The 24,541-nt window shown below is 40.3% G+C and overlaps 1 protein-coding gene across 1 annotated transcript in view; it reads right to left on the bottom strand.

Moving 5' to 3' along the window:
- MICAL3 (microtubule associated monooxygenase, calponin and LIM domain containing 3) overlaps positions 1-24,541 on the bottom strand; it is a 190,083-nt gene that overhangs the window by 24,117 nt on the left and 141,425 nt on the right. The window contains exons 28-37 of the mRNA XM_063308572.1: positions 24,286-24,423; positions 20,761-20,823; positions 18,130-18,222; positions 17,502-17,624; positions 16,556-16,647; positions 12,431-14,246; positions 10,682-10,776; positions 7,226-7,276; positions 4,183-4,290; positions 3,531-3,624 (exon numbers count right to left, since the gene is read on the bottom strand). Coding sequence (XP_063164642.1) covers positions 3,531-3,624; positions 4,183-4,290; positions 7,226-7,276; positions 10,682-10,776; positions 12,431-14,246; positions 16,556-16,647; positions 17,502-17,624; positions 18,130-18,222; positions 20,761-20,823; positions 24,286-24,423 — 2,673 coding nt within the window. The remainder of the gene's footprint in view (positions 1-3,530; positions 3,625-4,182; positions 4,291-7,225; positions 7,277-10,681; positions 10,777-12,430; positions 14,247-16,555; positions 16,648-17,501; positions 17,625-18,129; positions 18,223-20,760; positions 20,824-24,285; positions 24,424-24,541) is intronic.

Below are 24,541 nucleotides of genomic sequence, written 5' to 3'. Positions count from 1 at the left end.
AGTTCCTATGCCTGGGACTCCACACTCCGAGTCCAACGTCTTAGCCACTAAAGCATTTTGGCTCTTTATCAAACATATACTAAACAAAAATACAACTAGAGGGTGTGGGTGTACATCCTGAGGGAAACAGCTCAGTTCACAAGGACGTTATTTTACATAAGTCATCAGCCAACAAAGGATGACTGTTTTGTGAAGTTTTTGTTCACATCATGCAGTGCCAGAAAAGTATGATTTCTGGCCACATTGACAATTAGTTATTAAAGGAGAATGTAGCTCCTCAGTAATTTATTTTAAAGATTTTATATCACTGCATTCTGTGCAGTGTACAACAATAAAAACAGTATCAAAATGACATCACAACCAAGTGCAATAAAAGTCCATGATGACCCACCAGTATAACATAGGCACCAAAAGCCTATTTAAAAAGAAAGGAATTTTAGCATTTTCTTAAATGCCACAGGAGATGGGACTAAGTGTACTTCTGGGGGCAGAGTGTTAAAATATGTGGGGGATACCACAGAGAAGTCCTGCTTTTTAATCCATGCCCCCTTAACTTCACACCATGATAGTATTTTGGCAAGGCCTGTCTAGTTGTCCTCAGAGGCCAGGAAGACTCACTTTGGATTACTGCTAAATGCACCAATCTGACCAGGTTGCAGTAAAAAAAAAAAAACCCAGATGGGAATATACATGTAGGAAAGAGATGAGGATAAGTAACTACTGAGATTTAAGTCACATGAACATCTGGAAATCTTGTGTTCCATTTGAGAGCAGAAGGGTCTGCTCCAGGTCTAGGAAGGTCCTGCAAAAATGTTATTTTTCCAATATTAGTGTGAAACTATTTTAAATTCTTAGCCCTGAGTTCAAAAGACAATTTTCAGTATTCATGGGCTGGCCCAAATTTGAAGCCTTGGGGAAGGCACTCTCCGGGTCTTTTCCTCACCCACGACTTTCCCTATCTCCCATCACATCTTGGATATGTAGTGCAACTGTGAGGATCTCCCACCAACTAACACATCAGCACTGCATGGAATGTGTGCGAGGTAATGCTCTCTCATTCACAGAATTGCTCAGTCTCTGGTGACCCTATTTATGAGGATGTCATAGACAGCCCAACCAAAAGAAAAAGAAAAGAAACAAGTCAAAAAAGTTAACTTGTATTAGCTGGTGTATGAAGGAAATCTACATGTGAAAGGACAAAGTTAGATTAATGGATCATACCCTGTTGCTGATCCAGGAAAGTGGACTAGCAAAGGCATGCATTAGCTACAGCAGTGTTTCTCAACCTTGGCAACTTTAAGATGTGTGAACTTCAACTCCCAGAATTCCCCAGCATGCTGGCTGGGGAATTCTGGGAGTTGAAGTCCACACATCTTAAAGTTACCAAGGCTGAGAAACACTGAGCTACAGACCGATGGATATATCAGATATATCAGATATATCTTCCTCGTGCCTTAGAAAAGCAGGGGTGATATTGGCTCTAGAACTGGTGAAGGTATTACAATACAATACCTCCTAAACATTTCTGTTGTCTATCATCTGGAGAGGTTCCTTGGGATCTACCTTTCTGCACTCCTATCCCATGTCTGTGGAGCTCACTTCCCAATATAATCCAGAGATTGCTATCCACATTGCCTGTAAAAAGGCTTTAAACCCACATCTCTTCCTAATGGCCTATGATAGTTAACTGCCTCTTTTAGAAAACATTTGTCCTTTGCCACTCATTATTTAATTGTAACACAAGCTTTTACCAACTGTGTATGTCTCGTATGTTTTAAAGTAACTATTAGATTCTTAGCAACTCTGTATACCACCTGCCTAGATGATGGAGAACAACAGATAAATAAGCTTTAAATAGAAGAATGTCAGGACAACTCTTCCACTGTTGTTCCCATCTTTTAAAAAGTGGGTGAAATGAGGGGCATTTGCATGCCAAATAAATAAAATAAAACAATTGTGCAGATTGCAAATGAACTCCTGAGTTTGGTAGTTTCTTTGGCCTCAGTGCTTTTAGCGAATAGATGCACGACTACTTCACACAAAAATCTTTTCAGTCAGGCTCTATCCTTTCCAGAACCAATTTAAACCAGAGCCAGTTGCAGGATAGAAAAATACTGTATCTCTAGAATGTGAATAGTACTGAATATATTAATTTCTATAAAATACTAATATAATTAATATATTAATATAAAAGTATCAGTCTCTCCAGATTGTAGGCTTGACTTTTGATAATGAAAGCAATAGATGGTATTCATCCTGCAGCAAGAATGGATCCTCAGTATAGTAACTCAGTGTAATGGGGTTTCAACCAGATCTTGGTTCAGCTTATAACATCTGTTCTAGGTACGCTGATTACGTAATAGCAAGATGCCTGTTTTGACAGGCAAATATTAACTCTACCATATTCCTGTAAGAAATTTCAAGTGGGAAAAAATGGCTTTCTAAGTTTTGGGGAGAGACGTTTCGCTATACCTATTTTCCTCCCCAACGGAATGGTTTCCTCATTGGAGAACTAGGAGTCCATTTCCCCCTAATTCTAAAAGGAGGGGAAGCACCGCTTATGTTCTCTCTTGTGAGTGAGCTTCTGCCAACAACATCCTCATTTATAATTTCCCCCCATCTCAAAGTCTAGTGAAACTCACTGCGTGATGTGATGTCAACAAACTGTGATGATATCTGCTAAGGATGGTATGATGATGTAATATGGCTCAAGAAGCTTTCGTTTTCTCAATCCAGGGCCCTCCAGATCTGTTCAAACTGCAACTCCCAGATAGCCTGACATGCAGTCTAGCATGCTGATATGAGGAGGTACCAGATGAGGGAAGGTTGCAACTGATACTTTAATAAGGGAAACGTTAGATTTTAAGTAGGAGTCCTGTGTTTGAAGTGAACTCTTATTTGTTGCCTAATCATCATCTATGTCTACTCCAGGAACCATTCACTAAAGCGAGTCACCAAGGGTGAAAACTCATTCTATGAACAGCAGAAGATGCAGAAAATCATTTCATGCATTGTATGAATGCATGTTCCATGTGTCTTGGTGAGAAGACTGGGTTGGTGAAGGATCAGTAAAGAGCATGGGGCATTGGTTGGGGCTGTTCTGTGATGGTCCCTTGCAAGGTCACTAGTGTTAACTCACAACATGATGAATTAAAACCATGTCAGATTTCACTGTTTTCCTTTCACATTGCTGAAAATAGCTCAGTCTTTCTTGCTGTGGCAAGCTTTGTTTCCCTAAGGAATTGCAAATGCATCGCAACTTTCTGGAAAACATTAAGAACCGGCCAAAAGCGGAGGTTTTGGCCCAAATGCACTTCTATGGTATTATCTTGCCATGGACACAGCTTTGCAAATAAGGGAACTGGTGAATTTTAATTCATATATTAAAAGGACGGATGAATCAAACTATCTGCAGCTTAGGAGGTGAACCGTTTCTAGAGACAGAATAAAAATTGTTACACATTTTTGCAGAAGAATTTGAATGTGTTTTTCTAAAAAGAACAGACACAATACTGAATGCTAGAAAGTACCTGCTTCACCCCGGAGGGCTTTTTCCACAGCAACTCCCCTCTCCTCCAGCTGCCTTTGCTTCTCTTCAACCTGTTCCAATTGTCTTTGGATGATCTATGGAAGAAGAACAACAACCCTAATGACTCTGCACTTTGCATATGTGAGAATTTCCCCTTCCACCTTTGCAAGAAAAGACATATGCCCTTGAGCAGTCCCATTTCCACCACTCTACCATTTGATTCTGCAGGACCACTGCAACACAGTCAAGCACATATCTATGACTGTAGTAACTGTAAGGAAGCCCCCCCCCCCCGCTTTTACAACAGTGACATTTATAGATGCAGCCAGAGAACAATACTCACAGCTGGCAAACCCCCCCTGCTAAATATATTATTATTGATTAATTGGGCAATAATTCATTCCTTCCCCTCTTGGACCTCAGATCTTGTAGGACTTCTATAGTAGCACCCCCAATATACCACACTGCCCAACATTAAAGCAAGCAGAGAGAGACAAAACTTCAAGAATACCTCTTCTATGACCATAATCTTCCTTAAGGATTTCATAAGCCTGAAGTATGTTTTCTGATGCACAATGAAGAGATATAGGCACAAAATGGCTCTCTTCTTATAGATTCACGGCAAGCATTTTCCAGAAAAGTTATAGCTGTACCTGGGCCCTGTGTAACCTCTTCAGCTCTTCTTGTTTGGCTTGACGGCGAGCAGCTTTCTGTACTCGCCTGGTCAGCTTGGCATTGAGTTCCTCCTCCGTGTATGCTTTCTGTAGTAACAAGAAGTAAAAGGTAGTTCAATCCCTTGCTGAAAATTGTCCCAAGATTCTGGGATTGAAGCGTCCTACTTTTCTAGAGCACTGTGCCACTTGCTGTGCTTTCTGTTCAGCAAGCAAGTTGTCCTTCCAGGTGTGCGCTACTGGTGCAGCAGGTGAGCTTTGGTGGAGATCTAAGAGGGGAAGGAAGAGGCTTGAACCAGGTGCAAAGCAGTGATTTTACAGAAAACTTCAAGTTATGGCTGTCTTCTTCTTAATGTTCCTTATGGCCTGTCATATACATAGGAGATGCTCTTGATTTCATTCATGTTCTTACTACAGATAAAATCCTATTGTATTGTTCCTTATAGATCTGTTGAGCAAACATGTTAAGAAGTGGGCTAAATATATCTGATCAAAGTATGATGCATGACAAAGAGGGTCTTTGATGCTGTTGCTAAGACTTTAGTCTGCAACTCAATTCACACTTCAGAAACCCTCTGAATGACCCAACTTGCACTCTCAGCTTAATGAGAGGAGATGCAATCAGCAGGACCTGTGATGTAGTTTGTGATTCACTTGGAAACCACATCACAGGAAAAGGGCTGAATTCCCCCTCATATATATTTAAAAACAAATCAACCTCCAACATATCTTAAACCAAAGTACTTGAGAGAAGGATAGAGTAGAAAACTTTTTCCTATCAGGTGAACGCTTCAGGGAAGATTTGATTTCAGTAAATATTATCATGAGATCACATTAACAATTACCTTAAAAGATACACCAGCAGTAGCTGCATTACAGCTTAGCTATATATTTCCGATATAAATTCTCTTGTAAAGCTATGATTCATCTTATTTTTTTTAAAATACAAAGCCCAGTGTCTAAAACATGTCATCTAAGAGATTAATGTACATACTTACTTTCAAGGTAGTTATGGGACTTGTATAGTTTCTTTTGGACTTAAAAAAATCCTACATTTCTAATAAAAAGGTATCCATGTTGTATGTTTTATGACCATTTACTGTGTCTCCTTCCATAACATGGAGCAGACCTTCATTTATATAAGCAGCCAAAGACTGTTTTCATGTTTCCCACATTTTAACCCGTTTTAAAAAATTGAGCTAGATCATTGTAGTTGAATCCCTAAACAGATAAGATGGAGGAAGAGAAGGAATACCATTAAAGTTACCACCAGAATTCATTAGAGCTAAAAAGATGTCATACAACAAGAAATCACTTCAGTGTCCCTTTATGCCGGTCTTCTCCAACCATGACCAGAAAGGGGGGGTGGACTTGTGGAGCTCCAATGACAAGGTTTTTCCACTGTTGGTCCTGGATGGGGTTGCACTGCCCCAGACGGACCCAGTGTGCAATCTGGGGGTCCTTGTAGATTCACAGCTCCTGCTGGAAGAGCAGGTGGCAGCTGTGGCTAGGAGGGCCTTTGCACACCTTCGGGTTGTGCGCCAGTTGCGCCCATTCCTGGACCCGGAGGCTTTGTTCACAGTCGCTCATGCCCTTGTGACCTCCTGTTTGGATTACTACAATGAGCTCTACATGTGGCTGCCCTTGAAGAGCATTTGGGAGCTTCAACTGGTGCAGAATGTGGCTGCACGGGTAGTAAATGGAGTCAAATATTTGACGCATGTAACAGCACTGCTATGTGAGCTGCATTGGTTGCCAGTGTTCTTCCAGGTGCAATTGAAGGTGTGGTTGTCACCTTTAAAGCCCTTCATGGCTTGGGACTGGGTTACCTAAGGGACTGTCTTTTCCCAGTTGTTTCTACCCGTCCAATTCAGTCTGGTAGCTTGGGTCCCGTCAGCCAAGGAATGTCAGTTGGCGGAGACTAGAAGGCGTGCCTTCTTGGCCATAGCACCTGCCCTCTGGAAAATTCTCCCTATGGAGATCAGGATGTCCCCAACCCTGTTGGCCTTTTGTAAAGCTGTGAAGACCTGGTTATGTGCTTGGGCCTGGAGCCCTGAGCAAGTGACCGATCCCTTTTCTTGGTTATATTAACATCCATGCATTGCCTACTTGGCGGCCATGTATATTTATTTTGTATTTTAATTGGTTTAATTGAAACTGTTTTAATTGTTTTATGGTTTTTATTGTTGTAAGCCACTCAGAGTCACTTGCTGAGATGGGCGGCTATAGAAATCGAACGAATAAATAAATACATTTGGAGCTTGATAAAAGCTGCTTTAAGCCTTCTTCCACTACATCAATCCGATAACCAACTCCAGTAGTTAAACTAATACTTAGGAGAGAATTGTAATTGCCACAAGATAAACGAATTAATGAACTGCTTATTTCATTTTTTTCCTTCAGGATTCAAACCTACAATCATAGTTGCTTCTTATGTTTCCTTAGGCCAAGATCTATGCTTCTTAGAAGTCTTTCTTACCCACACAGGGACACAGTGGATACTCAATAATTAAGACTCAGTAGGGTACAGTGATTGGGCTGCAAGATAAGATCATGAAGATCCAAAGACAAATCCCTGGCTGACTCGGAACCCATCATTTTCTCTGTCTAACCTACTTCTGAAGAGTTGTTGTGAGAATAAAATGGGGGTAAAACCTGTAAGACGGGGTGAAGAAATATGTAATAAGGAATATATATATCAATCCCTCTTTTAGATACAATGCCAATGTCCAAGCTACCTAGGTAAGCACTTTGCAGAATACCTTAAAAAATGGTGACTAAGATTAACATTTTTCCTAGCTGGATCTTCAATGCAGATATTACATGCTTTTCAAGTGGACTTGAAGGTTTGGGACTTGAAGGTGATCTGTTATGTTGGTATTAATTGCTGCATACATGCACAGTCTGGGGTTGTGTTAGCATAAATGAAGGCAGGGAAAGCAGAGGAGATATAGGCTATGTATCTGGTAGGTTAATAAAAGGAATGCATGCAACCATGGGCAGTCAATGAGAATGGAGACACTACCTTTGATGCATATGATCTCTTGAATGCCAAGGCGTGTGGAACGTAAATCGACTTTAAAAGGGGGGAGGGAGGGGAAGGAATAGCAAAGGCAAAAATAAAAGAAATACACAAAATGGAGCAAAATCAGTTCAACATTGTAACACTCAATACAGAAAGACAGTAATAAACAAAAAAGCTGCTTGAAATGTTACACGAGACCATACAGAATACAAATACTTCAGAATCTGGAAACACACAATGGAAGCACATTGCTTTACAAAAATAAATAAAAGGTATCTTGGGGCCCTGAAGGTTTACCAGGCCAATTACAACTTTTTACACCTAACCATTTGCAAGTTTGATACAAAAGTGTGAAAGGCCAAACTTCAGATCAAAATCTTCCCTAAGCCCCAGTGTTAGATTTTATGGGTTAGGGTATTGAATTTTGTATCTAACGTTTATTTTGCTAAGTACACCAAAAGACTGAGAGAACTGCGCAAAACACAAAATGACGTCTTATTGCAGTACATTCAGATTTCCTGAAACAAACACAAAAACATGAACAGAGAAGTGAGAAAGGTTGTGTGAGTTTTAGATAAACTTCCTGCATTTAGGAGAAGCCAACATATTTTTGAACCATCTGCAACTATATGACTTAAATGTTGCACGACAACAGCACAAACAAATACTGACAATAATTGATTCAAGAATACAAGCTACAGGAAGTGGCATATTTATTTAGCAGGTGCTTCCAACATTATACATCAGACCCCACCTCTCCCACAATGCTAGTCACTAATGTCATTTTAGTCACTACAAAACAGGCAGTTGAGCCTTGGTCTAGAAGCCATGCCTGAGTAACTCTTCCTGCCTGGAAGCTCACACTAACTGCTCTGCCTCCCCGGTGTGACAATGTTCTCTAGAAGCCTGGGAGGATTCTAGGATCAGAGATGATGGTAGCATCATCATTATCCATGGGCATTCATGAGCAGTTGCCAAGGGTTACACAGGCCTGGATAGTGTACTCGTACAATAAGTAGTTCCAGGTATGATAGCAGTCTACAAATATACAAAAAAGGCCATCACGTGCAAGGGTGGATGTGTTTATTGTTGACATTGAGTGGAGGAAAAGGACCAATGGGCTGACTTTGATAGAAAGGAGAGTCAGGCAGAATATTAGTGGAACTACCTGTAGGAGCTGTTAAGCAACAAAAGAGCATGCCTCAAAGAACACCGAACTTCCCTTCACTGAAGATTTTCAAATGGGAGTTGGATGTGTGGCAAGTTGGAATGAATCTTCAGGTTGAACTAATTTTATAACCAGGTTTATATTTGTCTTTGTAAGGACAGTATAGTTCATAGATATCATTCTCTGTATCTCTCATGTAGCATCCTTAAGAACTGGATTTTTATTGGTCATCACTACTATGTTTCCTTTCTAGGAATATCTGTCATGAGTACTGATGGTGAGCAGGGGGGGGCCCTATCCAGGGGGAAAATGCATGCATAGTTTAGAGGCTTTGAACTTTCCTTCGAAGAAACTCAGAGCAGACCCGCCTAGAGTTTTGGGTTTATCTGTGTGGGTTTCTCATGCTCTTTCAGTTTGGCAGGATTCTATCTTCTAGAGCATTTAATAAACACTAGAGACCAACTCACTGTCCCAGTGTGGTACTTTGCTTTAAGTTAGGACAATATCTCTGTAGTGATTTCACACCATGAAGGATACCCATATCAGTCTCGCTGGTTATCTTGTTTCTTCATCACATGCAAAGGCATTATTTTTGTAGTTAGGGTCCTCTGCCAGTGTATGCACACACTCAATCTATCTTTGACCAACAGCCTATGTAAGGTCTATGTAACCTGATGGCTCTTGCTTTTTGTTCTTCAGTGACAGGGCAGGGGATTATGTGACTTTGAAGTTTCCTTCCAAATCACACACCCTATGATTACAGGACAGTCATGCAAAAGTACATTATCAGTTCATCTATTCCAAAAAAATAGCCAAAATTAAAATATCCCATGCCACCTTGTCACTATTATGAAAAATGTCATACAAGGAGAGGGATAGAAGCAAGAGTTCTTTGTCAATTATGTTTAATGTAGGAGTTAAACCATCTGTTGTTGCTGTCAGCCTGATCCTTTAACTACTATAAGAAATGCCCCTGTTATGTACGAAATGTAAAACATTTAGAGTGGATGAGCTAGTCTATGGAAAATTTAACTATCCCTTACTCCTAGCAAAAATGATTATCTACTTCGCACTTTCAATTTAACTATTAATACTGTATTTTTAGCACCACTGCTGTTTAGGGATTACGAGATCTGGAATATCTCTCTCTTATGCAAAATAGCAAGCAAAAACACAGTATTTGCTTCAACTGTTTTTTTTTTTAAAAAGAGGGAAATGATTCACTCTGTTATGCTTAGGCCCAACCTGCCTGAAGTCGCAAGGTTTAGATTTCAAGATTTTAAGGTGATTGATTACATTGGAACTCATCAGAAACCACAATATTTATCCCTTTCCAGTATTGCAGGTATATCTTTTTTTTAAAAATCCCATGTGTAATGTAGAACCTGCCATGAAAAGCTAGAAGGCAAACATAAAAGTGGTGGTTTAAAAAAAGAATCACATAAAAAGAACAATTAACAGACAAATTAATCAAGCGGAGAAACTCAGGCACTGAACATGGAAGCGGGTGGTATTTATTTTGAATCAGCAACCTGTCTTCACTATCCTCCACCCTGCCAGGATTGCCTTAAGCTCAGCTCTTTTTATTATCCTGGGTAAAAGCAGTTTGCTAGCAAGCTCAGTCACAAGTAGGTCTGTTCGCAAAAAAAACCCTACAAGCAAATAGTTCAATTTGCAAATAAACCCCATTTGCTATTTCAATCACAAAATTTGCAGGATAATAATCTTGCACAATTACCAAAACAGGTAAAGACATTTCTTCCTCAATTCAAGGTTGATTACTAGTGATTATATCTAGGGTATATATATATATACCCTAGATTTTTCTGGGTAAGAATATAAATGCAGTGTGCCATTGCCACCCTTTGCTAAAAAAAGAGGGTGTATATATGACTATTTGACAAAAAACTGGCAACAATTCCTATGGTTATTGCATATTTTAGAAAAGGAATGCTCTTCATACATATTGCCTTTTTGGCAATATAACTAAAAATCTTTTCCACTCCTATTAAAATAACTTTTGAAGTAGCTAGTTGCCTAAACTCACCTAGAATTCAGGACTGTGCAGGAATCTGAGATTACTTTCCCAAACCTATTTTCCAAAACAGACCTACACCTATGAACAGAAGCGAACCTTTTACATATAGCTTACGATGTTTGACCTAATTAGTTTTTCTCATTAAGAAAGATCCAAAATCACCGGGAAATATTAAAATTGCCCATGTGGGTCTTCGTTAAGATTTTGTGGCTCATCTCGTCTTCAAATGATCGTAGCAGTACCAACTTACCTCCCTTTTAGATCTCTGTGAGGAACGTTCCAAGACATCTTCGTTGGAGAGATCAGAATCCTCAGAGAAGCTTAAGTGTTGACGCAGTTGCAAATCTGAGACAGAGAGAAATGCATCATACGGCAAAGCCCAAGGAGCAGTTGGTGTCACAGTAAAGTTAATAATGAACTAACTGGTCAGACACATGCTTAGAGCTGAAAAAGGACCTCCATCCCTTCCTGCAACAGTGATTCAGCTCACTGTTTCCAACATCTCAAGTCCCAGTCAATGAAGCAATGACACCCCCTTCCCCCAGCACAACCACCTAACAGGCAACTGTCTTTTTTGTCTGTCAGTAACTCCCAGTAAGGGACGCGGTGGTGCTGCAGGTTAAACCGCTGAGCTGCCGATCGGAAGGTCGGCGGTTCGAAACTGCGCGGCGGGGTGAGCTCCCATTGCTCGTCCCAGCTCCTGCTCACCTAGCAGTTCGAAAACATGCAAATGTGAGTAGATCAATAGGTACCGCTTCGGCGGGAAGGTAACGGCGTTCCGAGTTGTCATGCTGGCCACATGACCCGGAAGTGTCTATGACAACGCCGGCTCCAAGGCTTAGAAACGGAGATGAGCACCGCCCCCTAGAGTCGGACATGACTGGACTTTACGTCAAGGGAAACCTTTACCTTTACCTAACTCCCAGTATCTCCCCAAGCAGAATAGTTAAAGTTGGGGATAAGTGAACTGCAGTAAACTTCTAAAAATCTGAGGTACTGCCTAGCCACTGCAGTTTCTGCCCATCCCACACAGTCTGACACAGCTGGCACGCTCCAGGTGCCATTGATAAAACACTAGATCTAGTGGGACCCGGGAAGTGTGGCTTCTCTGTCACAGTCCCTGCCCTTGGGAACACCATTCCCCCTGATAGTCATAGAGCCCCCCACCCAGGCCCTTTTTAAAGAAGCCCTTAAAAACTGGCTCAGTTCACAGGCCCTGGGTTAGAATGGGTGGTGGACCCCTTCGGTGTTGTTCTATTTTTTACATGATTTTTGGTTTTTCCCTGGACTTTTTGATGATATGTTCTGTATTTTTATGGTATTTTGTAAGACACCCAGAGTTGGGAGTCCTACATACTGGGGTACCTATAAATATCATTCATTCATTCATAAATAAATAAATGCATAGATTTGAGAAGACAGAGTACCAGGCCAGGGAGACAAGTGTTCAGCTCTCCCCTCAGTTCACTGGTGACACTGGGTGAGCCAATATCCTTCAATCTAATCTAGCTGGTTCTATATTTAGATATAGAACTCTCAACCTGGGAGAAGTCTAAGGACACTTGATGCCTTTAGAAAGGACTGTATGTTCTTATTCTGACCTCTCATGTTCATTCATTCGGTTACCACTGAAATCATAAGGGATTACAGGGAGTCGTCATGTTTGGGGATGGCTAGGGCCCTAGAGTGCTCGTCGCATACAAGGACTGAGTTATCATCTGCCATTGGGATTTTATTTTTATCTATAATTATTATTTGTAATTGTATTTTTAGATATTATATTTTTATACATCGTAATTTTATTGTATATTTATTGTTTTATTGATTATTTTGCTGTAATCTGCCCAAAGTCCCTCTGGTGGGAAGAGATGGGCGGTGACAAATTTGATGAATAAAAATTAAGTTGACATGCTGGAGCAAATCTGATCATGTGCAAATGCCTGCAAGAGTCTTCCAGGCACAGTGAAATCATTATAATATACAGACACTGATATTATACCTGCTGCTCTAACCAGTGGAGATGCCTTATGTTTCCCAGAATCTACTGTGGCCCCACTGGAAGGTGTACTAGGGCAAGATTTGTCATCTGCCTTTTTCTTCTTGTCTTTCTTGTAACTGGAGAAGACAGACTTCCAAAGGGATTTGGGCTTTGTGGCTTCCTCAGCTGCACTGCTGGATTTGTCAGATAGCTTGTTTTCATTCTTTGACTTCTTCTCCTTTTTGTTCTTACGGGGAGAGAAGAGAGAAGTCCTTTTTTTACTCTTCCCGCTGGAGCTTTCTGAAGATGTGATGGACCCATCTTGCCTACCAATGTCTGTTAATGGTGAGAAGAACCTCTCACTACTAGCTTCGTGCTTTAGAATAGGGCCTTCACTGGCTTTCACAGCCAGAAGCTTTGGGGTGTCTAAAGAAAGCTCTTTGGTCTTTGAGGGTACTGTAGATGCTTTGCGAGGTTTTGCAGCACCAGCACTGCTGGTCATCTCCAGATCTTTCATCCTGCTGAGCTGCTTAGCCACAGCATCCCGTAAGACCTGGCTTTTGATAGACTTCTCCCTGGCCCTCATTCTCTCCTCAGCTAACTCCTTAGCTTCTGCAGAGACTTGAGGAAGGCCTCTCTTTCCCCCTTCAACTGATGATGGCCTACCATTTTCCTTAACCAAATGCAGATGAAGAGGCTTCTCAGGTCTTGGCTTGCTAGGTGGAGTGAAATATTTTTCATTAAGGCTTGTATCCTCTGTTCTCTCATCGTAAGTGTCCTCTACATCATCAGCAAATGGTATTTCATCTACACTCTCAACAAATGACTTCCTCACCTCTTCTCTGGGTGGCTGAGATGAATTTCTGGTGGGTCGGATTCTTTCATTTGCTGGTACTATGTGAGGTGTTTGCACAGACTCTTCCTCTTTCTGCCAAATTGCCTGGTGCCTTTTTCTTCTCAGTGTTGCTGGCTCTTCATTTTGAGGTGGTGGTGGAGGAGGGCTAGATGGAGGAGTGAGCATGGTGGAATCTGATGTGTTAAAACTTTGGCTGGCCAGTGTCCTCATGTTGGATGAACTGCCCTGAAGTCCCAGTCCAGAACTGCTGGAGAGATCTCTTTTCACATCCCTTGAGTTTTTCAGCTCTTTCTCTGATTGGGAGGTTGGTGTCAGCAAAGAAAACTGCTCCTTATCCAACTTTGGTGTGACCACCTTTGTTGGTTTTACAGGATGGATTTCCTTTTCTTCTGAACCCACATCAGAACCATATGATTTGAAAGGAGCAGATTCAAGGGGTGAGAAGGTGAAGTTTGGTTCCGATCCTCTGCTTCTGTTGACTGGGGTGAGACCTAAACTCCTTCGAATTTCAGCACTCTTCATCCAGAATTCCTCTACAAGATTATTCCTTTTTAAAGTTTCTTCTGTTGTGGTGGGACTTCCCAGTTTTTCTATCTGTCCATCTTTACTTTTTAGAGCAAGTTTGGCCAAAGGAGTAGAAGTAAAAGCTGGGCTTGGCTGAAAACACACTGGTGGCTCTGCTGGAGATGGAATGGAGGCTTCAGCAGTGGGTAAAGGCTGTGAACAAATAGGCAGGGGAGCAAGAGGTGGCAAAGTTGGTTCCGTGGGTACTGTTGATTGTGGCTTCACAGGTGATATTGGTGTGATGGCTTCAGGCAGTGCAACAGGCTGTGACCGTATTGGTGAAATTGATGCTGATGGACTTTGGGCTTTTTGATCATCAAGGATCCTGCCTTCTTTTTCTTCTTCTGGGAGGAAAGGCTCAGGGAAAAAATGGATATCTGAAGATCTTTCTCTGTACGATACTGTTGTAAGAGGTTCCTACAAAAAGGGATATAATCAGAGCATAATTAGTGGCCTAAAGCATCTTTCAGTAAGTTCTAGAATAATGGCTTCCAACTCCTACTTTCTGATAACTATTTCCCCATCAACATAGCTACATAACAGTGCCAACAATTTTGCTTCAGAACTCCAGCATATTACTGGATTTTGGGAAGATATTCTACAGTGCAGCAAGGATACTTCTTGCTATACTTGAACTCAAGAGTATTATTTAAAATTCCCTCAATTACTGTACATTGCAAGGAGGATAAATAGCAGTGCACCAAGCTATTCCTCAGCTATTCCTACCATTACTGGCCATCTTATTGAAGGACTCTTGACAAATTTTCAAGGAATACAATAGCATATATGGGCTCAGTAAAAAAACTATTGTTCCAGAGAATTCCACACCTGTTCAGACAATCAAAATACAGTAACAAGAATGCAAGTCTGTAAGAGTAGAACTAGAATTGAAAACAACTGAGGCACATTTGTACATTTGGCAAGTGTTTTATGTACTACTACATGAATAATTTAGCTTCTGGTGTAAAGGACATTCTGTTACGTGGACATATAAACCTTTCTTGCCATTTTGATGCTGAATTTGAAATTATGGTTTCCTTTTGAGTCCTATTCAATGAATTTACCAAACAGTCTTGGAAAGACCTACCACTTACCTTCTTCCAAAGGTGACAAGCTCTTAAAAAGTGGGATGAAGAGAAGTCATAGGATACTCTGCAGTTATGACACAGCTTTATAATTTACCGTGGACAGGACATGTCACAGACATAGAGGGAAGTATGGGTATGGCTTCCTCAGGAATCTGCTAGGTTGGCCAGGACTGTTTGGCCTTATTTGTTAAGTCATACAGTCCCTCTGCACTTGCCTATATAAACCTCTAGCTTGGTTCTAGCATGGGTTTGAGTGTAGATGATCATGGCCCTTGTTTGGATCTTTTGGAATTTTTCCAGCTGTTGTCCTTCCAACATTCCAATCCAATATGACAAACACTCAAGATACAGGAAGGCACCAATAGAAGCTGATCCTCTTTTAATATTTGTTCCATCTATAAAATGTTCTAGCAAATAGTGTTGCCAGACAAACTCCCCCAGTCTACTTGATTATAAATCTATGAGCTTCTGGCTGATACATTCTTTTCTTTAGAATTAAGTGACTAGAAACATGGACAGTACGAGGCAGTTACTGAGTCTGAGATCAGTAAATGCAATGAAACACAAAGGAACCATCTTTCCGGGACCATGTTACCATGTAGTAAGAAGAATCAAAATTCGCTTTACTGCCAGAAGATAAATAGCCATAGCAGAATACAGTCCTTAAGCCCACCTACCCACAGATTCAGCAAAATAATACACATCTTATGATAACATATAAAAAAAGCATATCTACTGTACAACAAATAGCTCCAGCTAATTAAAGTGAAAACCCCAACCAATGATATAATTACTAAGGAAAATTAGCCACTTTGGACAATTCCTTATTTGGACATTTGGGTAGCATATACACTTAGAACAGAGATGGGGAACATCTGACCCCTGGCCAGACTCCAGGCTCTGAAGTCCTGCTTGGTTTGTCTCCTTATCAGGGAAATATTGCTTCAAGGCATTGGGAGCAGTTCCAAGTAGAACCTTGCAGTATGTCTCTGCCCTGCACATTGCAAGGAGGACAGGCATGGGGGCAAACAAAATCTGCTTTTCAAAAGCAAGCGCTTGGAGATCCTCCCAGCTGGGAATGCCTTCAAAAATTGTAACTATTCTGCCCTGTTTTTTTTACCAAGGTGGATGAAGCTGACTCTTTGGGAGCTGAAGCTCGGAAGACTCTCTCAGCTGGAAGCAATGTCAACCACTGTCTACCTGATGCCTCCTTGTCGTATGCCCTTCTTTCTTAGCTGGGTAAAGTTGTAAAAATGCTCCCAGCTGGGTGGGCCTTCCAGCATTGGCTCCCAAGCAGTAGACGCTGCAAAGTTCTCCTTAAGTCTTGAAACATCCCATTCCTGGGAACCAGATTGTATCTCTACAATGAGGAGAAATATCAGCCTTCCATTCAGCCTGGAGAATTAAAGAACTCTTTTAACAAATCTTGATTCAACTGAACCACAGTATTATTTGAGTTAAAGAAAGATGCTTACTGTGGTTATCACTATCTCTTCTTCAGATATAATATGGTTTATTTTTGACTAAACGTAACACGTTAACTTAACAATCATAACTTAATTTTATATAAACAAGACTACTATGACCTGTTCAATTAAAAACCATGGCTTAGTGTTATGTATGAAGATAGCTCCTTACCTCTTTTTCTTCTTCCTTGTGGTTACAAACTGGAGAAACAGGATCAGTCCTTTCACATGGTGATTGGACTGGAAGACAAGGATTACAGGGATCTGAAGAACCAAAGAACAAAGTTATGACCATCTTAAAACCAAGTGAGTTGCATGGAGTTGACTGTCTCCTTTCATGCCCCTTTCTACAAAGTCAGTTTGGTACCTGATCCAACTTCAACCATTGCTCCCTTTACACCCCTAGTCATTACACTTTGGGCAATCTGCTCTTACGTACATTACTTAGAAGCAAGCCCCTCTATATTTCAGAGATTATTGCCAAGGAAAAAGGCATTACATGCTGTCTTCTTTGCCAAAATGGTGCACTGCTTCTGGTAGTAATGGCAGTGTGAGTTGTTATTTAGTTCGAAAACAATGTGTTTAGCCATAAACGATCCAATACCTGCTTGGCTCCTGCTGAATCCAGCATCTTATGTCCCACAGTGGCCAACTAGATGCTCTTCTGAAGCACAGTGGCAGAATTTAATGACACAGTTCTATATTCTATTATACTCCCCTTCATGAGGCCTGAATATTCAAACAGAACCAGATACCAAGAGCCAATTGCTAAGCATTTTATTACTACATGCAGTTCATAAGTAGATAAGAAATTCCTTGCTTCCCTTTTTCCCCTTTGTGCTGCTGACAGTCAGGCTTAAAACACAAAGGGCGGTATCATGGGGTTGAAACAGTTCTGAAATGGTATCCTCCATGCTGATACCTTTATGGTAATTACTGCAAGAATTTACCGAGTGGCCAATGTCCACTGGCAATGGATGACAGATTTATTTATAAGCACTGATAATGGGAATCATGCTTTGATTTGTTCTAAATTAAAAAGCAAGGAAAACTGCGTAATTTGGCCTACATGTTCTCAGCCCATCTAGTGTGCTCTGCAGTGCTGAAATGTTTAGTACCTTCCATTGTAACAAAAGGGGTGGCTGTTTCTGCTTCCTTGAGTTCAGAGACTTTCAGTTCTTCTTCTTCTTCTTCTTCTTGATGGATGGGACACTCTGCCTCTGCATCAGAAGGGATGTCATCTAATCCCCCATCAATATATCAAGAATTGGAAAACAGAAGAGAATTTAGGTTCAAATTTTATACACATTTATAGTAACTTCATATCAAGGGAAGAGAACGCTACAGGCTTCTGGCCCCCTTCTCAAAAAAGCTTACTTCAGTCATTCGTTCTCTGCACAGAGACTAATCTCTATGCCTGTGTATGCAAAATTATCTTGTTTTGTTAGTTCTACGTCACAATTTTAGAGTAAGAACAGGCTTTATCTCTCTGTTTCGGAAGCCCTTTACTAATTTTTTATTCAGCATGGCTACCCCACATATGATCAAAGATGGCATGCATAATTATCCTGAAATTCTCCTCTACCACCTTCTTCTCTCACACCACTAAGCCACCATATAATCTACTATATCAACTGAGCACTTTTGTTGTGGGGTTGCTAAGTTTGCACACAATCATTCTGCAGCCTGACTTTGCATTTCTGCAGTATTAACTGACAACATAGGAAGATATTCTCAGACTCATACCGTCATCCAACTCTGCCCCGGTGTCCCCATCTTCAATAGCTTCTGCAGGCTCAGTACCCACTTCATCTTCATCCTCATTCTCTTCACACAGGGCTACAATAAATTATTGGTACAAATTTTAAAAAGAGAGGGTGGAGTGGGAGAGAAAACAGATTTAACTAAATTCAAGATGTGAAATGAAACTGAGGTCTGTTTGGGAGACCACTTGAGACACACCCCACAATCCAAATACAACGAACACGTGATGGAGCCTTCTGCTACGCCTGTACCACTTTGGATTAAAATAGGTATGTGTGATGGATATTGAATATATACCTCCACACATGGAATCTTATTCCATCAGGGACAATGCGACCCTGGGAACAAAGACTTGGCTGTTTTTCATTTGAACATTGAAGAACATTGATGAATGTGACTATCAGTAATCTGAGCTGAGACAATCAAACATGAGCATATGGTTTTTCTAATCATAAAAGCTCAGTTCAAGTATGTTGGATAAACCCGGAAATTTCAGGCCATCAATTAAACACATTTTTTAAAAACAAGTAGAATAAGTTTGGTCAATAGATGAATGTTGCCCTGAAATGCAAGGTTGACCTTTTAGAATATTCATATTTAAATTTCTGTAACATTATAATCTTCTGTTGGACCCCTGTAGTCCTATAGCAGTTTAAATATACTTGGAAATATATTTATGGCAAATACTTATTAGCTGTGGCTGCTCTAAGCAACCATCCAAAGTAGGAGTATATAGAGGTCAAATACAGCATTTCAGAATTTAAAGTAACTGGTGCTATATATTTAATTGATGTAATATTTTGGAACATCCTTGAAAACAGGAAACACTAGTCTTTCCTAAGCTATCATGCATTTTCCCATAAATAGCCTATAAATGCAATGAAGAGATCAGCGAATCAAAATTCAGTGATATGTTAATGGAGGCACATATATTGGTGCACACATATTCTAGGGGAAAATGTGTCCTATTCATAGTTATTTTGCAAATACATTTTTACACATATTATGCAGTTAAAGATGAGGTGCAGGGGGTGGGGGGTGGGGGCAGGGAAGCTGTCACATAGAAACTTAAGAGCAATGCACTACTATAACCCAAACTGCTAAAAGCAATATTTTGCCCAGGTTGGTCAGCAGTCACCAACTGCTGGCTAAGAATAGGGCAATATGCAAACTCTGCTGTCAGAAGCAAAAAAGAAAAAAAGTTTTAGAAATGCACTAGCTCTATCCATGCAAAATCCAAAATGCCAAGTCACAAGTAAACTCTGTTCTACTGTCTAAAATTATAACCACTTTTTCTGGAAGACTCAGTCTGAACAATCAAATCAAAGGATAAGGCCACTTAGAAGCAACCTTTACAATTCAGCTATTTCATATGGAGTAAGAAGACACTCTTATGATCCATGCCCAAATAAAATCACTTCAGGAGGAATCTAATCCATTAGGGCATCTATGTAGATGGTGGAATTCCAGGAACACAGACTTATCTCCATTCTGACTTCAATAACTTTCAAATCGTATTTTTAACAATGCCTTCTCCTTAAAACCTTTGTCAACTTAAGGTGTATCTAGACTAGCATTCTTCTTGCTCAATGATCCTCAATGGCTTCTTCTTAAAACTATACTTCCTCTCAGAACTACAGGCACTTTTTTTCCTACCATAATACTAAGGTTGCATGAAGCTCTAAACAGAAAGCAAACAAAACTTTTTATTTAAAAAAAAGTTTCAAAACTGGCTAAAATAATGAAGGTAATGACTGCAGAGTAAAGCAAGTGAGATTTTTCCCAGGACAATATTAGGAAGACAACCGCTCAGAGTCCCTCTTTGGGGGGGAGATGGGCAGTAGTAAAAATCTGAGAAATAAATAAATTTGAGAAATAAATATTCTGTAGAAAATGGAATATTATAATAAGATTATGTAATGTGGAACAGACCACACATCTTCCCATCATAAATTTTAAAGATGGAACCGCTTGAAAGATTGCTGGTTGAATGCCACACTCCAGATAACCTGGAATAGCATTTAACTTAAACAATTGCCACAGGGGCCTTACTTAAAATCAAGACTGTAAGAGGTGAGTAAAGGAAGTTAACTTATGTTGGGAAGACATTTTGTTGCAGGTTATCTTGGGATGCAGTCTTCTGTTGGTACCAATGGAAGCCCTGTCTTTGTAGCAAACCGCAACTGTCAGACGGGTGCTTGATCCCCAGGACTGTGTCTAAGGGCACCCACAGAAACACCTGTGTAGAGGCTCCAGCTTGTTTTCACCTTTCAGATAGCGTTAGAGTTAAATAGGTCCTACTGGTCTATGGCATATGTGCAAAATCTACTTCTTTCCTCAACTACATCTGCATTTCCAGTATTCTCTACAAGAAGGGAAGCTGCAGAATTAAATGGCGCTCTAATTCATGCAAGAATGGCTCATCTCAGGGAGACATGCAACCCCCTTTCCCTGCCTCCCCAACTCTGCCATGCAGTAGCAATGAAGACATTGATAGTTCCTGGGTTAAAAAAGGACCAGCAGATGGGGCACTGGAAACATGGACAGGTGGCATTGCCAGCGGTGGCGGGCAGGGTTACTTGTGAGCTATAAACAGAACATCACCAAAACTACCTCCTGGGACTGCATCCAGCCATGCCTGCACTGCCTCGTGGCGGATGGAGGGAAGGTCAGATGCTGAATTAAAATAAAATAAAATTGTAATAAATTCCACAGCACAAAACATGTATTTTGGAATGGAAATATTTCAAAAGGAAATGTATGGAAACAGAAAAAAAAAAAACACCAGGGAAAATCAAACTCAGAAGGACTCTAAGTGGGGGTGTAAGAAGGGGGAGGTTGAAACATGAATTCCTTGAACCTGGTATCTGCTACCATGGCTACTGCTGCCTACCTATAGGCAATTGTGTTGAAAACTTACTACAAGCTGAGATTAACATTTGCATGAGCTCCAACCTTTCTTTTGTAAGTCAGAGATCCTCTAGTAAAATAAAAAATACTTAAAACAGAAATGCTCTGATCAATGGACTACCCCAATCCCTGTTATATTCCCTCCCTTCCTTTAAGTAGATGAATCGTTCCTCTGATGATTGCCCTGCCACAGATAATCCAAATCTTAGAAGTCCTCACCCCATCTTCTCCCTGGTTCTCCTGCCAAATACATTCAGTCTTGATAAAGACTGTCTATCTACAACAGACAATGTAAAAAGGTCAATTTAGAGCCCATTACTTAATGCGAGTTACAAAACTGTATCTTCAGCCTTCTCTTAGCTATGAGACAAGATCAAGCCCTTTTATACTACTTAACCTGGAACATTGAAAAGGTTGAATCAGAGTTCCCCTACCTGGGACCAGTGTTAGCTGGGTCTGGCTGCCCTGGATGAGAATTCTAAGAGTTTATCCCAACAAAAAGAAAAAGGACCATACTGGGGTACAGTGGTTAGAAAAACCAAGGACGGGAATCAGAGGAAAGTTCCCATGGAGCCAAACAAACAATCAAACCCAAATACATACTTCGGATCATCAGAGAAAATCCAATTATGACATAAGGCAATATGAAAAATCCATAGAACATAGAATAAGGGAAGTGTAATGAACAAATTAACTTTTTCAAAATTACTGAACCTCAAAATATGCTTTCTTTTTCTTCCTTCTTTTTTTTCTTCAGAGAAAGTAGTATAAGATCTCTTGTACTTGGGCTATCCATTTTCAATTTCAGCAGTGCCAAACTGTCAAACTTTAGGACTGCTTCTATTTTAAGAAGTGCAGATTGTTGTTTTCTTGATCTCAAAAAATGATCAAGTTACCGTTAGGAGAAAAAATGTGTTTGAGACTTCCAACAGTAGAAGGCTAGAGGTACTGATTATATATTTGGACAAAGACAGACTGAGATTCAGGGTTTGGTGAAAGACTGACTATCCGAGTGGAACGTTCAAATAACACTGGCATAATTGTGCCATCAGAGTTTGGAAACATCATTTACTTGTATTTCCTCAAAAGGAAGGCAAATTTTTCACCCAAATACTTTACCTTTAAAATGGAAGGTTCTCTTACATTCGGTGAAAATGCAGTAAAGAGGCAGCTGACAGTTTAATTCTATCTAATTTTTCTTATTTGGAAGGGCTGCTTTAAACTGAAAGTCATCTATTTTTTGGTAGGTTGCAACACAGGCATTCAGAGTAACATTTCATGGTATGTGGCCAAGTACAGAACTCTAGGACTAAATGAACAAGCAAACCTTCTCTGGCAAAGCTCATCCATAACACCTCCTCTGCTAATAACTATTTTTATTATCACACACACATGCACGCGTGCACACACACACAGGCCTTTCATTTCAAGGGAAGTACAGTAGACTCTCAGTTAACCGGCACCCACGGGGATTGGTAGATGCCAGATAAATGTAGTTTCTGGTTGTTTGAGAGTTACTATTAAATCCTAATACCCACTAGATGGCAGCAGAGAGATACAGATTTTTTGCCAGTTGCTTGAGAGTGCTGGTTTTTTTCCAGTTCAATTTTTCTTCTGGTTGCTTGAGAGTGCTGGTTGCTTGAGATCTGGTTAACTGAGAGTCTACTGTACAAAGAAGGAAACTCCATAAAGGATTTGGAGAAGGGAAGTCAATACGTAATTGGACCAAAAGGGCTTGTGATTTCAGTGGCTTTGGGAAAGAGGAATCATTTCTCTCCTTGCAAAGTATTAATATTTCAAAATTAGGAATATGATGTGGCATAAAAACTGAAGTACTGTCTTGACCTGGAATGGACTCCAGATGCTGCTGAACTACAAGTTTTGGCAGGTCAGCCAGGATAGCCAACAGTGAAGGATGAACTGCACCAAGAGCCTTGTCCTCTGAGAGTCTTTGCTCCAGAAAAGTAACAAACTGCAGATTTAATGTAAAAAAATGTTGGGAGAACACAAATCTAGGATCATCTATCCAACAGAAGCTCTGAAGCATAGAAACATCAAGCATTTGCTAGGCTAAATATAAGCCAGAGCTCCCTATCCCAATATGAGATTTACTTTGTATGGAGCACCCAAGAAGATCAAGCCAGTAAGAGAGAAGACTTGGGTTTCTTGCCCTATTTTTTTAGGTTAAAGAAGAAATAATTTTATCTAGACTCTCATAATTCTATGTGTTACAAATTGTTCAGAACATTAATAATCCAATAGCTGGGATGTCCTCTGTTTAAACTTTCCCCATCAGTACCTTCCAAGTGTTTTGAAATACAAGTGCCATCATTCTCAAATGGCTATGAAGGATGGGAATTGGAATCCAACATGGTTTGTAGGCATAGAATGGAGAAAGCTGTCCTTTACATTTCTTTTCAGCTTCTAAAAAATCTCCATGGAGAAAGTAATTGAAGCAACATTTGTCTTTTACACAGAACATCTTTAACATCTCACTGAAAGATCAACTTCTAAAAAACAATTTAAATTCATTATTTAGCATCCTGTTCTCTGATGACTTAGTGTACAACTTCAGTTTTTCAAACATTCAGTAGCCATCATTCTGAAAAGACCTTGTGCTATTTTATGCTTCTAAATGTTTTATTTAAAATATTCGTATCTTTCTGCCACACTTTTAGATGCAATGTACAGAGTTCTCTCAAATTCTCTTAACTAATTCCTCTTTATTGAACTTGCCCTTTTTCATTCTTCTATTCTGAATCCACCAAATCATCAATATGACCCCTGCTAGATTGAAATTCTTGGAGACACAAAACTTCTGGGGTGCACCAGGCTGAGGGAGGCTGCTTCTGTTAAGCCAGTCTAAAGGACAACTAGCTATTCCTGATCTTTATAGATTTGCTTGGTTTCACATTTTGCTCTTGCATTAGGCTAGACTAATCTAGCTAGTTCTACCTGTCTTAGGAAGTCCTGGGGACTTAAAACTTAAAAGGGATACCACTTACTATAGTCCTTGTACATACCAGCAGAACTCTCTTCCATTACAAATAAATGTTCATACCATGGATGCAAGATGAATTCCATTCTATTACAAAGGGTGACAAACGTGAAATCAACACTTCTAAAAGCAACATAGAGATGGTCTCAGAACTGGTCTTTCTGCAGATGCATTTCATGGGAATCAAATGCCTTTATGATGTAAGGGGTCAATGCAGAGGACACATTTACCTCTTGAGGTAGAGGACTTAGAAGTAGGACCCACTTTTTCCTCCTCCTCTTTCTGACGGATGTGTGTCCAATGCACATCTGCCAAGATCTCCAGGGGATCAATAGGATTTACTATCTGCTGCAGCCTCAGGTTTCCAGCTAGCAGACAAGAAGCCAGTGGTGGATCAGGCATTGGCAAAGGAAAACAGGGAGGAAAAGGAGAGGGGAGGAAGAGGAGTACAAATCATTGGAAAGGAAATGTAGGGAAAGAAAAAAA

The sequence above is a fragment of the Candoia aspera genome, chromosome 7 (assembly GCF_035149785.1).
Source record: "Candoia aspera isolate rCanAsp1 chromosome 7, rCanAsp1.hap2, whole genome shotgun sequence".
In the NCBI taxonomy this organism is placed as follows: domain Eukaryota; kingdom Metazoa; phylum Chordata; class Lepidosauria; order Squamata; family Boidae; genus Candoia; species Candoia aspera.
This window is presented reverse-complemented; position numbering and strand designations above follow the sequence as displayed.